Here is a 17,401-nt window from a genome sequence, read left to right on the forward strand (position 1 = left end):
ATTTTCATTCATTACATATTTATTTATGAAATTCAAATTTACATATAAGCATTTCAAAGAAATGATAAATGATTAAAGATTAATACATGCAATTCATTTTGTTTTTCACCTTGAACGGCTTTCTCTTGTTTCTTGTATGCTATATTGATCTACTTGTCCATTACTCTTACAGTTCTCCCTCTTGGAGGTAATTCTTCAGAAATGACTCTCCTGAACACACTTCATTGGAGTATACTTCTCTTGTTTGCTAGTATCATTTCTGTTGCTGTTATAAATTTAATACTCTAATAAACAATATAGGCATGTGTATTAGTCACACTTCTCTAGAGTAATAAAACTTATAGGATGAATCTCTCTTTAAATAAAGAAAGGGTATTTATTAGAATGCATGCTGCAGAGGCATCCATTCCAACAATGACTGACAATGAATAGAAGGAAGGGCCAAGCATCTAACAGTGGTTCAGTCCATGTGGTCGAATGTCTCTGCTGGTTCAATATACACTGGAATCCCAAAGTAGTAGGCTCTAATGCCAATGAAGGAAAGAACTTACTAGGGATGTGAGAGCAAGCAGACAAAGAGCAAAGGCTTTTTTTTCCAACATGTTTTTATATAGGCTTCCAGCAGAAGGCATAATGCACATTAGAAGTGGATGTGATGATTTGTATATGCTTGTCCTAGGGAGTGGCACTCTTAGAAGGTATGGCCTTATTGAAGTAGGTTTAGCCATGTAGGAGGAAATGTCTCATTGTAGGCATGAGCTTTAACACCCTCTTCCTATCTGCTGGAAGCCAGTCTCTTTCTAGTGGCCTTCAGATGAAGATGTAGAAATCTCAACTCCTCCTGCATCATGCTAGCTGGACACTGCTGTGCTCCTGCCTTGATGATAATGGACTGAACCTCTGAACCTCTAAGTCAGCCCCAATTAAATGTTATCATTATAAGAATGGCTTTGGTCATGGTGTGTAATCACAGCAGTAAAACTCGAAATAAGACAGAAGTTAGTACGAGGGACTGGACTATTCCTGTAATAGGGCTGACATTTTTTTGTTTGGAAGAATATGAAGTTTGGGAGTTTGGATTTGGAAAGAAGTGGAGTACTTAAATGGGGTTTAAGCTATGCTTGTAGGAATATGAAAGACTTTGTTGCTGAGAGTGATTTGAGTTGTTCAGACCTGGCCCTGGATATTTCAGTGGAGAAGAGTTATAGTATATGGCATAGAGACTTTTTTGTGGCTGCTATTTGCCATTGTCTGAAGAGTCTGCCTGAGGGTAAGGTGAAGAGATTTATATTAATTGCTTTGAAAAAGGAAGTCTCAAAATAGCCTGGTATAAATGCTGTTGTAGTGTTACTGAAGTTTACTCTTATGAAAACCGTTTTAATGAATATCAGCAAGCTGAGAAAGGAAAAAGACAAATTACATGATTCAAGTATTAAAGGGGCACCAGGAAGTAGAATGGAGCTGATTCCTGTGTTCTAGGAGATGTCAGATTAAGGGAGTGGGAATTTGGGGCAAGATCCTATCCAGCTAAATTTATATGTAGGCATGGTGGTCCACACCTTTAATCCCAGGAGATAAGGCAAGCAGATGTCTGAGTTCAAGGCCAGCCCAAGGAATGATGTTGCCCGCAGTGGGCTCTGTCAGATAACAATTTCCCACTGTCATGGCTATAAGTTAAACAGATCTGTATCTGAGACACTTCATCCAATTGATTCTAAGGTGTGGCAAGTTAACATTTAAAACTAACCATCTCATCTATGTTTCCTATAATGCCTCTGTCAAAACACAGGTGGTTTCATGTTGCTATTATCCACACACCTCTCTCAGCAGGAACTACTGTGTCCATAAGGCACATGTTTTGCTTTATTACAGGGTCTTAACACACAGAAATCTGCCCAGAAATTATATTCCATTCACAGAATGAACTAAAGATCTAGAATATTGAAATTTAAAATTTTTAATTAAAATTTTTTAATTAAAATTTGAACTTCAACACCTAAGTGTGTGTAATCTCTCTTAAAACATACTGAAAAACACTGCTTCGAAATGAGTAGCACTAAAGAATTACCTTGACCCCATTAACCAGCAGAACTTTATATATTCTATGGATTTTGCTAAGGAAAATTACCATATATTCTCTAAATATCCTGTGATTGTATCCTTAGCCAAAGAAAATGGTGATGGAGAAGGAAATTTTTGTATCTCCCAAACTGAGGTTTAAATGAATATAGGAAATATTCTACTTATTCTCTTTTGAGTAGCTATAAATTAGACCAATATAGGCAGACTTTTATTATAGTGATTAAGCATAACACTGAATTTATAGATAAATTATTAAGAATTTATAGATACGGTTGCAGTGGAGATAATGCATTTTTTTTCTATGTTTCAGAATTATCATATGCCTGGACCTTCAATGATAGCCCTTTGTATGTTCAAGAGGACAAGCGAAGATTTGTATCTCAAGACACAGGGAACTTGTACTTTGCCAAAGTAGAACCATCTGATGTGGGCAATTATACTTGCTTTGTCACAAACAAAGAGGCCCATAGAAGTGTCCAAGGTCCACCTACGCCTTTAGTGCTGCGCACTGATGGTAAGAACATAAATTATCTTCAGACTCCCCCTGGACTCTTACATTGTGGGCAGGTCTTCGGAGCCTTTTTTTTTTTTTTTTAACTGTAACCAAAATCACTGTAGTGTAGATGAAATTCACATGCACAGTGAAGATGAGACATTACTAAAATAAAAAAAAATTAAAAAAGGGAATTTTGTAGTTCAATACCCTCATGGTACAATTTACATGTTTCTGGGCATATCGTGCCATTTCGTTTCTGGCACCAGAAGAACTCGTCTTCTCATTGCTTAAGGACTGGTGTGTAAAAAATGATGTTTGTCTGGGGGGACCTGGCGTGTGTGTATGTGTGCATGTGAATGCTGCCAAATTTTCATACTGAATTGATGAACACATTTTGCAACCTCTCTTATTGTCCTCTTTCTTTTCCATTTTTGCCATTATTTTGCTGCCATAGTTCACCCTTTATTTACCTGGCTGGCAAAACTGAAAAAAAAAATTGTGCCCAAGGAAAGCAAAGCATTCCAAAGAATTATGGTGTGGAAGACTCATACTAAATTATGTCTCTGAGGAATGGAAGTCAGATTGGTCTCTGATGAGCTTTGTAGCTTAGTCAAGTCAGAGCTGGTGCAAGATTTAGAGAGCTAGAAAGTCATCTAAGTGGAAAAAAATCCTCTAGTTGATTCTCTAATTAAATGTTCACAGTGGGATATGTAAAGATAAAACTCTGTTAGTTCATTTTATTATCAGATTTTGAACTTGAAAGGCAATACCTCATAGAATTGTGTCCCCCACCCCCACCCCTGAAGAGTTTAAGACAAGCAAGGATATAATGATAATCAAGCTATGAAGCCAGCTCCCCAGAGTTCTCATGGAAGCGATTTCAGAGCAAGTAACTATTCAAATATTCCTGCCAGGGTCTTATTCAGATATCAGCAAACATTAGATTTGTGAGTTCATTTTCTCCCGTTCTGTGATTACTCTGCTCATGAGTGGCAAAGTGCTCAAGCTAACAATTTGCATAGAGATTATACAACATTTTCCTGTTTTATTTTTGTTTGCTCTTTATTTTTACTTCTGCCATGTTAAGTTCTCTCTTCTCCTACCTCCCCCCGCTCTCTTCTTTATTTTAATGGTAAAAGTACATTGTAAACATTGTGTACAATGTAAATCAATTAACTTCTCTAAGAGTTGGCATGTAAGACAAGTTATTCAGAAAAGGGGGAAAGCAAACTAAAAGCAGCCAACTTAGCTTCAGAATTAGCATTGATTATGACATTGAAATAATAAAGGTGTGGAAGTTAGATATGTGCATTTTTGTATTTATATTGTGATTTCTGCATTCACAATGTCTCACTGATCATCCAAATTTCATTTACTTGTGGTAGAAATGAGTTGCAATGAAGTTTATCATCTTACTTTATAAAATAGTTGCAGTTCTAAAACAATCCCAATATAGCATTGATTAATTCAGATGAAAATCACCTAAAACTATTTTCGTTAGTTGTATGTACCTTTTTTGGCAAATAGTATGTTTATGACATCTGAAAACACTCTTTGATTCTAACCTTATTTTAATAATTCCTATTAAAACCTTAAAGCAGTGAAAGTAGAACTTTCACAAACACATTATAAACTTTGCGGCAAAACCTGTTTCATCGATTATAGTATAGATTTTTAAAGTTCGGTTGTAGAGTTACTTTATTGGTTTTGTTGCAGAATAGCGGTATTTTGAATTCTGGTGTTGTATCAGACTTCTGAAATAGTATTAACTAAATTTTTCTTCTGACCAATGTGTCTGGACTCATGAGAGTTCCATAAAATGAGGGTGGAAATGAATGTCACTAGTGAAGGATCTTTGTTGAAAACTAAGAAGCATGCATCCATCTCATTATTGGAAACCCTAACTTTGTTTAAAATTCAAGAGTCAAATTTTGGTTAATGAAGCATTTACTTCATAGGAAACTTCTGTTCTCCAGAAATGCTGCTAGCTGTTTTGGTATTTAACAGGTGTCATGGGGGAATATGAGCCAAAGATTGAAGTGCGTTTTCCTGAAACAATACAAGCTGCAAAGGATTCATCTATAAAACTGGAATGCTTTGCCCTTGGAAAGTAAGGTTGTTTTGTTTTGTTTTGCTTTGTTTTGTTTTGTTTTTGTCATGGTTGATTTAATTTTTTTTTAAAAAAAACTTTTTATTATTCAAACATTGCTCTAAGGGAAATTACTAAACAGATTTCAAGTGCGGGGCATGGTGGGGCTTTCTAATTGGAATTTAAACAACAACAGCAACAACAAGCAACAACAGCAACAACAAGATGTCTAACATTCTGATAGTGATTGGGGCTGGCAATTTATTTTGAGTAAATTTGTTGCCCCATGTACCACACTCATGGCCAGAGAAAATGTGCACTTGTATAAGATGGTGGACAAATCACTGAGCATTTGACATATCCTTTATCCTTCTCTGACACCTAGAAATAGACTGCCTGGAGTGTCTCCATGCCTAATTAATCAGCAGTTCTTATAGATGAAAACCTTGCACCACTCTCCTTCAAAATAAGATTAATTAACATCCAATTGTCCACAATGCATAATTAGAACTGAGCCTATCCTGCCTTAGGTAGTTGGTTTTATTCAGATAATTGTGTATTAGTAACAGGTTGGGATGCCTTTAAGCCAGAAAAACCTCTACGCCTTTGGCACAGAACATCAGGAAAACTCCTTTCCATAATATTAAAATCTTACTTTGATGTCTGTAAATGGCAATAAACACCAGGGAAAGGGGCTGGCAGATCAGTTGGTTCAGCTGTTTTCAAACACTAGTGTACACCTGAGGTACCTTACTATTCGTTGCATTAAGATCTTATTATTGGCTACTGTACTGGTCTAAGAGAAAATTAGATTTCTCCACTTCTTAGAAACCCCACTTCAGAGCTATTTTTCCATCTCTAGAACGTGTCCTAAGTAATATGAGAATAACTTTTGAATGTGCGCAATAAGGGATTATCTCTAATCCAAAGGTCTTTTCTAATGTGATCCTCACAGTGATAAAATATAGATCCATTTACCAGACACTGAAACATAGCCTTAAATGTCCAGGCTTTTTACTAACTCCCTATACTCAGCAGTACATAAAATGTCTCCTGACTGTTAGGTTTTTCTCTGTAAATAACATTGCATACATCTGTGAATTAGATAGCTTATATGATAAATTTCCTTTAAAATGAAACAATCATAGTTCATTTTATACATCTGGTTTTCCAATATGTTTCAAAAACTAGCCAAATTAAATTTATCCAATGAATACCTATTGATTGATTAATGACTCTTGGACAATACATAAATAATTTTTGTATGACTCTTGGGACATAATGACTTCTACCTTTCTAAACTTTCTCAGAGTCACAGTGAAACCATTCATTAAAAATATGTCATTAATACCACTCTAATTATTTTTAAATGAAAACCAGTGAAATAGAATTCCAGGAAAGAACACTTGTTTGTCATATTTCTAAAAAGTAAATGTTTCTTTTAAAGATCTATTTGTTTTTATTTTACATGCATTTGTGTTTTGACTGAATATATGTCTTGGTGAGGGTGTCAGATCCCCTAAAAATGGAGTTACAGAGAGTTATGAGCTGCTATGTGTGTATTAGGAATTGAACCCAGTGCTTTTAACTGCTGAGCCATTTTTCCAGCACTGGGAAATATTTCTTAATTAAAGAAATTAAATAATAAAAGCAAAACTATGAAATTGCTTGAGGCTACTCCTCAACAATCTAATAAAAATAATTTTATTTCTCAGCCCCATAGCAAAATTTTTATGATCTGAGATCTTCTATGTCCTTTCAAATTGTACCAAATGATAGCTTTCATTATATATGTGAAACTGAAGCTTAGAATAGATAGCTAAGTAACCTGCCTTTAAAGTTAGGAATATTTGAGTAAGGAATATTTGAATAATAAGCTTTTGAAATAATTGAAGACAAAAATTAGATTCCAAATTTTCTCAAGAGCTATGCACTCATTAGTAAATATTTTTATAACTTCTGTGAATCTTCATATTCTCATCCAACATGAATTGTTAGCATGCTTGCCTAGAATGTTGGCAGGGGATGCTGGAATGGGTAATACATATAAAATATTTAGTTCAGCACCATCATTTAGCCAGTAAATATTCACTGGATTATTCTAAAGCCCTGGTGCAAATCCATTCCAATTTGGATAACCAGTATTTCAATGTATGGAGATGTTCCAAGTACAATATTAGTTTCAATGTCTGCGGTTTATCCTCTCTCACCAGCATGTTAGTCTATCTGTCTTGCTGTCTATCAGACGAAAGAAAGAAAGAAAGAAAGAAAGAAAGAAAGAAAGAAGGAAGGAAGGAAGGAAGGAAGGAAGGAAGGAAGGAAGGAAGGAAGGAAGGAAGGAAGGAAGGAAGGAAGGAAGGAAGGGAGACAGTCCTGTAATAAAAGGAGAGGAACCAAAGGAAGGCAGTGTGTTTCCCATAATGCCAGGATTGCTTTTGCCATTTTATGTTTCTCTGTAGCGTTTAAAGCAATAGAAACTTAAACACTGATAGTTGCAAATGATAGTTTACTCCATGTCAACCATTGCCATAACCACCCCTTCCTCTTCCCAACTTCCTTGTTTCCCCTCCTCTCATCTCCTTTCCCCACACCTCTCTTCCTCTCCTAATATTTCTACCTTTCACCTCCTAAGGTCTCTGCTTTTCTACCTTCTCTCTACCCATCTCACACAAACTCTATTTTCCCCCACCTTTATTCTTCTCTCACCATTGCATAAATAAGTCAATGGCAAAGAACAACTTTACCTGGATTTATAAGTAATATTTCATCAACGAAGATTATTAAAGGTCTGTGTCTCTTCTCAGATCAATTTCTTAAGAAATTAGGAAGTAGGAGAGTACAATGAATTATAGGCAAGAACTGTTGACCTTGCCTTTTAACATCACCTTTTAGCAACGTGATTGTGATCTTGTCATATGTTAATACTAAAAAATTCATGAGTATTTGTGCAAGAAATGAATTAAAAATCCCAAAATATCATGCCAGTGAACTCTTGGAATATAAGTCCTATGAAACAAATTGAAAAAACAAATCTCACTTTTATTTGCACAATGATTAGAAAAACAACAATTTTAAAGCTAAAATCCTAAATGAGATAAAATGTATCATCTTAAAGTCACCAGAAAATACATAAAATTTTTATACAAAAATAAACTATCCATACTTAAATTAGAAAAACTTGAGTTGAAAAAAAACTTTATTTTCATTATAAAAACTAAAAATAGGTTTGTATAGAAAGAAAATGATGCTGATTGAGAAATTTGGCTGATTGTTAATCATATACAAAAATATTTTCACATTAAAAAATATTCAATGAAAAAATGGTGAAGATTCCTTAAGTGTACTTCATAGAACTTGTCATGACAGAAATGGTTTTATAGACTATACTGCCTCAAATTTTATTTGATGTGATTTAATAGTACTAAGATTGTGTTTATTAAACTGTCATTAACACTGATTTGAAATACAATGGGATTGTAACCACAAGTTCAAAACATTCTATGGGTTGAAGGAAAATTTAAAATACCCTGTGGGATAACTGTATATTATATAGTTTTGAAACGTAGAATTGTTGGTCATACTATAGAAAACATTTTATCTGAGACACCCACTCAAGGTTTTATATATGCTTGCCAATTACTTTCAGAAAAGCAATATTTATAAAAAATGACAACCATTTATCAAATAATATGCTAACTTTAAATTGCATAGGCATAAATTTAACAAGTAGTGTATTTGTTTAAAGAAGGTACTATGTTGGAATATTTAAACATATAGATTGCTGTATAATTAATAATCTGATGATAAAGTCAACTTTCTAAGTATTTAAAATAGATGGTACAGTTATAGGTTACCTTTCATTTTAAAATAAACTCTCTATAAACCATACACTATGAAAGTAATCCATAATGCAATGAGAACATTTTGGTGGCTCAGACAGGAATGAATTCAGTTATTTATTACTGAATTTGCTAAGCCACTACTTATGAGTGTGTATTCTAGACGATGCATGATTGTCCATGTGTGTGTGAGAGAGTAGGCAGAACTGGAGACACAGAGAGAAGCAACAACTGGATACGATGGACACGTGCAAATAAACAAACAAAAGAGTAAATAAAATATCATTTCTATTTCCAGTTCCAGTTCGTATTATTAGCAAATGTTCTATGTTGTAGAAAGAGATAATTTCTGCAGGAATTGTGTCTGTGTGTGTTTATGCTTGTGGGCATATATGTGGGAAGTATTTTGGAATGCCCCATGTTCACTTATACATTTAGGTCATCTCACTCTCATCCTAGAAATATCATTCTCTTTGCCTTTTGTGTGTGTGTGTGTGTGTGTGTGTGTGTGTATGTGTGTATTTTGTCAGCTGGGCAACCTACAGTTTAGTATCTATCAGTAATTATTAAAGTATTTAGGGATTATGTCAATTTTCTTGTCATTCTTCTGACCATTCAACCTCTTATTTTTTAGACTATTAGTCATTTCCCCATTCTATGTTACACTGTGCTTTCTGCTTCCTTCCATTTGCATTTCAACCTGAGACACGGTTCCTCTGCTGTGCCTTCTCTTTCCATTCTCTCTCCATCTGCCATCCACTTCTAACCCTGACCCCATTGTTTTCCCCCTTTGTATTTGTGTATTATAGTTCCAGAATTGTCTTGTTGATTATATTTTTTGGCATCTTCTCGCCAGTTCCTGAATGTCATGTATTTTCTGTTATATCTCTTTGCATTTTATTCATAGTGATTCAAAAATCACTGTTTGTTGATGGCACAAAATGAAGATCCCTAATTCAGATTAAAATTCTCTGTCTAACAATTTTAACATGTTTATCGTATTTTAGTTTTGGTTGTTTTACTCTATGGATTGCATTTTTGGTGTAACACACCCATTTTTGTTGAGAGTGGACTTGATACATCCATGAAAGGAACTGTGTGAGCAGTGGTTTTGCGGGTGTGAGTTTTACCTGTATTTTATGAAACTTGGGCCTGTTGATGATCTACCGCAGCTTTGCTATTAGCACCTGAACTTGTTTCTACTGTGCCAGTCTCTGTCTCCTTTATTGTCTTTAAGTCTCCTGGAGACCTCCTTAAATAGACTGTACTTACTGAGATCTTGAGTATAACCTACATGCTTGGAAGGGATTCACTCTTTGTTTACTAATTCTAGCATCTGGGTCATTTTTATGTCTGCTGGTATAAACTAGATTTTTTCCTACTCATAATTATTAACTCTTTTAGCTTATTGGAAAAGTAATTATTTTAGGTTATATAATAAGCCTCATAAATACCATGTTAATGAGTATAAGAGCCTAATGTATTTATATAAATATCCAGCTTTACTCCATAAACAGTTTATTTCATTGAGTCTGCTTTTGTTTCTTGTGTTTTCATATTATGATTTCTATGTGTAACTACATAGAAAGAAAGAGGGAAATTTAAAGAAACGTAGCAGAATTCTATGTTCTTATGATTCTGAAAACAAAGTCAGACATACTAGTTCAAATAAAATGCAAAGTCAGGGAGAGTGACCATGAACCAAAGCAAATTTGTATTATAGAGCTATGATGCAATAAACCCTATCACAGAGAACTCGAGAAAATGATAAGGCATTGGGAGAATTCTCAACCCTACCCAAGTAAGGGTGCTAGCAAAACAGAGAAAGAAAGCTTGTGGAATACCACACGTTCATAAACCGTAATTCTGCAAAAACAAAATAAAAACAAAAAACAACAACAAAAAAAAACAAAAAAAAAACAAAAAACAAAACAAAAAACAACTACAACAACAACAACAAAAACCAAACAGGTTAAATAGGAGATGGCATCCTATACAAAGAACAGACAGTAGTGTAGCTAAAATCATTATCCCTTTGCTGAAGATAAATCATCTCAAACGATATTTTACAAATCAAATCTCATTGGCCAGGAAGGTAAGAATGAAGAATTTTATACTTTAAAACCTCCTTTTCTGTATCCATTCTTTTGCTGAAGGAAATCATGGTTCTTTCCAGCTCCTGGCTATTATAAATAAGGCTGCTATGAACATATGGGAGCATGTTTCCTTATTACAAGTTGGAGCATCTTCTGGGTCTATGCCCAGGAGTGGCATTGCTGTATCCTCCAGTATGTCCAGTTTTCTGAAGAATGGCCAAACTGATTTAAAGAGTGGTTGTACCAGCTTGCAAACTCACCAACAATGGAGGAATATTCCTCTTTCTCCACATCCTCCCCAGCATCTACTGTCACATGATTTTTTTTTTTACGTTAGCCATTCTGACTGGTATAAGGTAGAATCTCAGTGTTGTTTTGATTTGCATTTTCCTGGTGAAAAAGGATGTTGAACATTTCTTTCGGTCCTTTTCAGCCACTTGCTATTCCTCAGTTGAGAATCTTTGATTATCTCTGTACCCCATTTTAATAGGGTTATTTGGATATCTGGAGTCTTAACTTCTTGAGTTCTTTATATATATATATGTATATATTAGATATTAACCCTCTATCAGATTTAGGATTGGTAAAGATCTTTTTCCAATCTGTTGGTTGTCTTTTTGTCCTATTGAAGCTTTGCAATTTTACGAGAGCCCATTTGTCTATTCTTGATCTTACAGCATAAGCCATTGGTGTTCTGTTCCGGATTTTTTTTCTCCTGTGACCATGTGTTAAAGGATCTTGCCCATTTAATCCTCTATAAGTTTCAGTGAATCTGGTTTTATGTGAAATTCCTTGATCCACTTCGACTTGAGCTGTGTACAAGGAGATAAGAATGGATCAATTTGCATTCTTCTACATGATAACTGCCTGTTGAGCCAGCACCATTTGTTGACAATGCTGTCTTTTTTTTTTTTTTTTTTTTTTTTTTTTACCACTGGATGGTTTTAGCTCCATTGTAAAAGATTAACTTACCAGGTGTGTGGGGGTTCATTTCTGGGTCTTCAATTTTATTCCATTGATCTTCCTGCCTATCTCTGTACTAATACCATGCAGGTTTTATCACTAATGCTTCGTAATACAGATTGAGGTCAGGGATAATGATTCCCCCAGAAGTTCTTTTATTGTTGAAAATAGTTTTTGCTATCCTGGGTTTTTGTAACTCCAAATGAATTTGCAAATTGTTCTTTCTAACTCTATTGATTATATTGGATTTGGAATTTTGATGGGGATTGCATTGAATGTGTAGCTTGCTTTTGGCAATTTTTACAATATTAATACTGCCAATCCAAGAGCATGGAAGATCTTTCCATTTTTGCAATCTTTTTTCAATTTCTTTCTTGAAGTTCTTATACAGATCTTTCACTTGCTTGGTTAGAGTCACAACAAGATATGTAATATTATTTGTGACTATTGTAAGGGATATCATTTCCCTAATTTCTTTCTCTGCCTGTTTATCCTTTGAGTAGAGGGAGGTTACTGACTTGTTTGAGTTAATTTTATATCCAGCCACTTTGATGAAGTTGTTTATCAGCTTTAGGAGTTCTCTGGTGGAATTCTTGGGATCACTTAAGTATACAGTCATCTACTTAGCCATTAAAAACAATGAATTCATGAAATGCTTAGGCAAATGAATAGAACTAGAAAAATCATTCTGAGTGAGGTGATACAATTGCAAAAGAACACACATGGTGTTCACTCACTGATAAGTGGATATTAGCCCCAAAGCTCCAAATAACCAGGATCCAGTTCACAGACCATATGAAGTTCAATAAGAAAGAATACCAAAGTGTGGGTGCTTCGGACCTTCTTAAAAACAGAACAAAATAATCACAAGATCAAATATGGAGATAAAATGTTGAGCAGAGACTGAAGAAAAGGCCAACCAGAGACTGTCCCACCTAGGGCTTCATCACATATATAGTTACCAAATACAGACACTATTGTGGATGCCAAGATGTGCATGCTGAAAGGACCCTGATATGGCTGTCTCCTGCCAGTGCCTTACAAATACAGAGGTGGATGGTCACAGCCAACCCATTGGACTGAGTCCAGTGTCCCCAATAGAGGGGTAAGAAAAAGGATTGAAGGAGTTGAAGTGGTTTGCAACCCCATAGGAAGAACAAAGAATATCAACCAACCACCCCCCAGAACTCCCAGGGACTAAGCCATCTACAAAGGAGTACACAAGGCATCCAGCAGGGGATGGTCTTGTCACACATCAATGTAAGAAGAGGTCCTTAGTCCTATGAAGGCTCGAGGGCAGAGAAGTGTGAGTGGATTGGTGGAGAAGCAGGGGAAGTGAGGATGTGATAGGATATTTCCAGGAGGGAGGAAAACCGGAAAAGGGGATAACACTTGAAATATAAATTCATCCAATAAAAATAAAAGTAAAAACAAAACAAACAAACAAAGAAACAATCAAACACCACTAATATCCTCCTTTTACACCGGTGAAACAAGTAGCCAACCTGCAACCCAAACTCTAGTAAAAGGAAAGAAACCAGTTCACCAGTTGTGAGTGAAGCTGAGCTAGGGTGCTAAGATAGAGAATGGGTCAGATTCTATCCTTCACTAATCTAAAGAAGATTTACTTGGTCTGTCCTGAGAAAAAATACATTAAAATAATATCATGTAGACTGGTCAAGTTATATTTAGAAATATGAATTTATATGTTTATAACAAAAACTAATAAATTTAAGTGAGAACAAGAAGAGGTAAAGTGTTGCACTGGAGAGTTTGAAGGGAAAAAAGGCAAGATAAAATGTTGCAATTATCATTCAAAACAAGAAATAAAAAGTAAAGCCTACCATACACTAAGTACTATAATATGTGAGTACACGAATTATATCTGTGTAAGTCATGGTTGGAAGAATGGTCAAAGACTGGAGTGAAATTAATAAAATCATTGATCAAGACAAAAGCAAACATTCATTTTGCCTCTCTTTGTAACTTTGCTTTCCTAGTTTATTTATTATTAATTTCAGCTATCATAATTTTCAGCTTCTTCTTTCAACTCTAAGTATCGTAATCACTTTATTGTTTTTAGCCTTATTAAAGATTGAGTTCTTATTTCCTAGTTTTCACATTAAAATATTTGGCAGAATTATGTTGTTATTTTTGTTATTTCTCTCTCTTGTGAGTGATAAAATGCAAGGCCACCTAATTAGAAGACTCCCATAAAAGTTGCTTTAAATATTTATTTATTTTATATGAGTAGACTGTTAGTCTCCTCAGACACACCAGAAGAGGGCATTGGATTCCATTACAGATGGTGTGAGCCAATATATGCTTGCTGGGAATTGAACTCAGAACCTCTTGAAGAGCAGTCAGTGCTCTTAACCACTGAGCCGTCTCTCCAATACCCCATAAAATTTAAAGGAATTTCAATTCATCCTAAATTACAAAGCTGAAATATGAAACAGAATGGTACTCTACCCCTTTCAAACTCAGAACTCTTTTATGGCCATGTCCAAAGTAAAGAAAATGGTTGAAATCCCCCAAAAAAGTGTTCAGAATGTGTAGTTTTGAAATGAGAAATGAGGGCTTCTGAGGAGGACAGTATTTCAGACACATGAGTATGTAACTCAGCAAGGACACTGAAATTAAGAAAAAGTTAAAACTCAATAAATGAAATAAAATCATTATGTAAGCTTCATAAACAGATTAGAACAAGGAAATGAAGTGTCTCAGAGACTGATGGAAAGACCAAATCATGATCACATTCAAATAGTAGAAGAAAAATAGAATGTATACCAGTTTGTAAGAATTCTGGGATATGATGATATTGTGGCAAAGAATCCTTCAGGTATAGAAAGAAGCTTGTATATGAACTAATGCAGAGGAAACCCTGAAACTGTATTAGAAAATCTTTGAAATCTTCAGAGAAACATGGGCATTTGTGGATACTGTAATGACTGAGTCATTGCTGCTCTTATAAAGGCATCTTTTTTGTACATACATCAGTTGACTCCTAACTCTTTGTAACTCCATATCTAGGAGATGTGACACTCTCTAGTCTTCCTGGGCACCTGCATGCATGTGGTAAACATCAACACATAGACACACACACACACACACACACACACACACATACATACCCTTAAAAAAAAAAACAAGTAGAAATGACCAAACAAAATCTTTCCATGTTTGCCTAATACATGGTACAGTCAAAGTATATTTGAAAGTTATAAGGGCAAAGTGGCAACTGGTAACAAATAAAACAACATTTGATGGGACTCTCAGTAGACACACTAAAAAACCAAAGCAAACCAAACATAAAAAAGCTTGAAGTAAAGTATTTAATAACTTTCAACCACAATTATATTATCAAGTTAAATTTTAAAAATTATAGAAGATTTTACTCAGAAAATCATGGCTGTCAAAGTTCTCAGTCATTTATTCCCTCTCTCTTGGATTTTTTGATGCTAATTCTTAAACTTATACATTAAGGTTGTTCTTCATAATTCACTAAATATTTTGTTTCCAACATGGTGATAAGTCAAGTCTTAATTGTCATTTCATGGCTAGAAATCAGATTAGTTTTGTTGATAATTTTGAAATTAAATACAGTTCAGATCTGAGACATATTATGAATACCTCCAATTAGCTGATGGTCTGGGATTTATAATTATGCTTCAGCAAGTTTGACTTCCACACTCATTTTCATAGTCTTTTTCAAGTGTAAGTCTATCCCTTGTATCAGTCCCCCTCTTTCATAAACCTTTTACTAAGCAGCAAATTGGACTCTGTGTGTGCAGTGGTAGGTAGGCTTTCACTGTAGCCCAAGCTAACCTCAGACTCTTGCTCCCTGTGCCTCCATATTTCACATGCTGGGTCTACAGTTGCAGGCCATTGGCCATGGCCAATGTTTGTAGTCCTAATGATTAAGTCTAGTCTTTTTAAATGCTTTGTCAGCACTTTTTCAACTATAGAACATTTGCAGTCAACGAAAGCAAATTGTCAACAAATATCTTGAAGAATAGAAATATGATATTATTCATCATATTTATTGGTTATTGATTACTACTCATGCCAACAATAAGCATCTTGCGTTACACGGTGAAACAGCAATCATCCAATGACAAACTTTCAAAACGTGAACTATGCTTTAACAAGAATAAATAGTATTTTCAACATAATCACTCACAGGCAGGAGAGATTAGACCACACTGATATGTTTTCAAAAAAATAATTCTTCTCTAGAGATGACTGGGAAGCATTCTGAAAACATAGTTCAGGTCATTACATCCAACCTAGTATGCTGTTGCAGTCAAGTAGCTATGATGCATAGATACATATGTCTACAGAAGACTAGCTGAGACATCCAGTTACAAATAAAATCATCTCAAACCTCAAGATGAAATACCTAATAATTAAGAAGATGCTGTCTAAATGGTAATTGCTATGACTTGGAGACATGTAACTTACTTTCTGTGTTGGGATTTGAAAGGGAACATGATCTCAGCTTTCAGCTCTCAGCTTCTTCTCATTTGTTTAACATGACAGACTCTTAATTGCCTAAGCTGTAAATTAATTGTATTGTGAAATATCCTGAGAAACTTCAATTGCATAGATGCTCTGCAAGTATAGTGTATGACCAACTGGCCTATGCAGCTCATGCGAGAAACATTTTCTTTTAGTCAACTAAGATATCTCCAGATAGTAAATTGATGCACTGTGGAACTCTTTTCTTCTTTGATACAGAGAGAAGAAAAAAAAAACATATTTGTCTGCATTTTAAAAATTAATTTAGTAACTTTGTCTTTAGTGCTCTGGAATGTAAATAAAATTATTAGTAGTACTGAATGTTTGATGCATTCTGAAATCTTCATAGAAAGAATTTCCTTCATCTGTAAGTGTCTATGTTACCTAAATTTTTTCTAGTTTATGACAAGGCCCTTGGTCTTGCGAAGATCATATGCCCCAGTACAGGGGAATGCCAGGGCCAGGAAGCTGGAGTAGGTGGGTTGGGGAGCAGGGATGGGGAGAGTATGGGGAGCTTTTGGGGATAGCACTTGAAATGTAAATGAAGAAAATATCTAATAAAAAAATGATATTCAAACTAAAGTATTAACGAAACAGAATAAATCTGAAATTTTAACGCAAGGATGCTTGGTTTTGAAAATTTTCCAGATTTGAGAAAAGATGTTTCCTTACTGTTGGTTCTTTTTCATATATATATATATCATTCTCCATTATTTTGTCTTAGGATTTTTAGGTCAGTCTGATGATAGTATTTTCATCATTTGTGCATCTACCTGTTGAACTAGCTATCAGATTTCTATACATATCTCCATTCTTCCACGTATAATCTATCTGACTGACCTACCACCTATTTATCAATAGTTTGTCATCTGTCTGTCTGCATGCTTGATTATTTGTCTAACTAATGAGACACAGTTTTGTTGTTTTGACCAAGATGGCCTTGAACCTGAGATACTGATACCTCAGTAACTTTGAGATAAGTGGGTGGACCACCACACACTGTTTTACCATAGCATGAAGTAAATTTAGAGACTATGAATTTTGAAAGGTTGTTCACAGTTGTTTTTCTGTCTTATTTGACCAGCTATCTTCATAATTCCCAATGTTGACTTCTTACTCTTCACCCTCCTATTGAGTTAAATTAGTAGAGAAGAGAATATATTCATAGTCATGGTATGTCCCATTTTTCTAAGAATGAATAATTAAGTCCTAATCTGGGGTTCTTGATTTTTGTTTTGGATTACAGGGTAACATTGTGTTACCAACTATATAGAATACTCATTTCTCTTGACCAGGTACAAAAACCTGAGGATAG

General features: G+C 34.8%; 1 protein-coding gene across 9 annotated transcripts in view; it reads left to right on the plus strand.

The window, feature by feature from the left end:
• The window catches only part of Cntn6 (contactin 6), a 370,745-nt gene that overhangs the window by 231,019 nt on the left and 122,325 nt on the right, over window positions 1-17,401 (plus strand). For all 9 annotated transcript variants that reach the window (XR_003956233.1, XM_011241409.3, XM_006506384.3 and 6 more), the window contains 2 exons: window positions 2,393-2,596; window positions 4,586-4,688. Coding sequence is in view for 8 of the 9 variants with exons in the window: in XM_011241409.3 (XP_011239711.1) it covers window positions 2,393-2,596; window positions 4,586-4,688 (307 nt within the window). In the remaining variant the exon portion in view is untranslated. The remainder of the gene's footprint in view (window positions 1-2,392; window positions 2,597-4,585; window positions 4,689-17,401) is intronic.

Source organism: Mus musculus, chromosome 6, assembly GCF_000001635.26.
Source record: "Mus musculus strain C57BL/6J chromosome 6, GRCm38.p6 C57BL/6J".
NCBI classification, from domain to species: domain Eukaryota; kingdom Metazoa; phylum Chordata; class Mammalia; order Rodentia; family Muridae; genus Mus; species Mus musculus.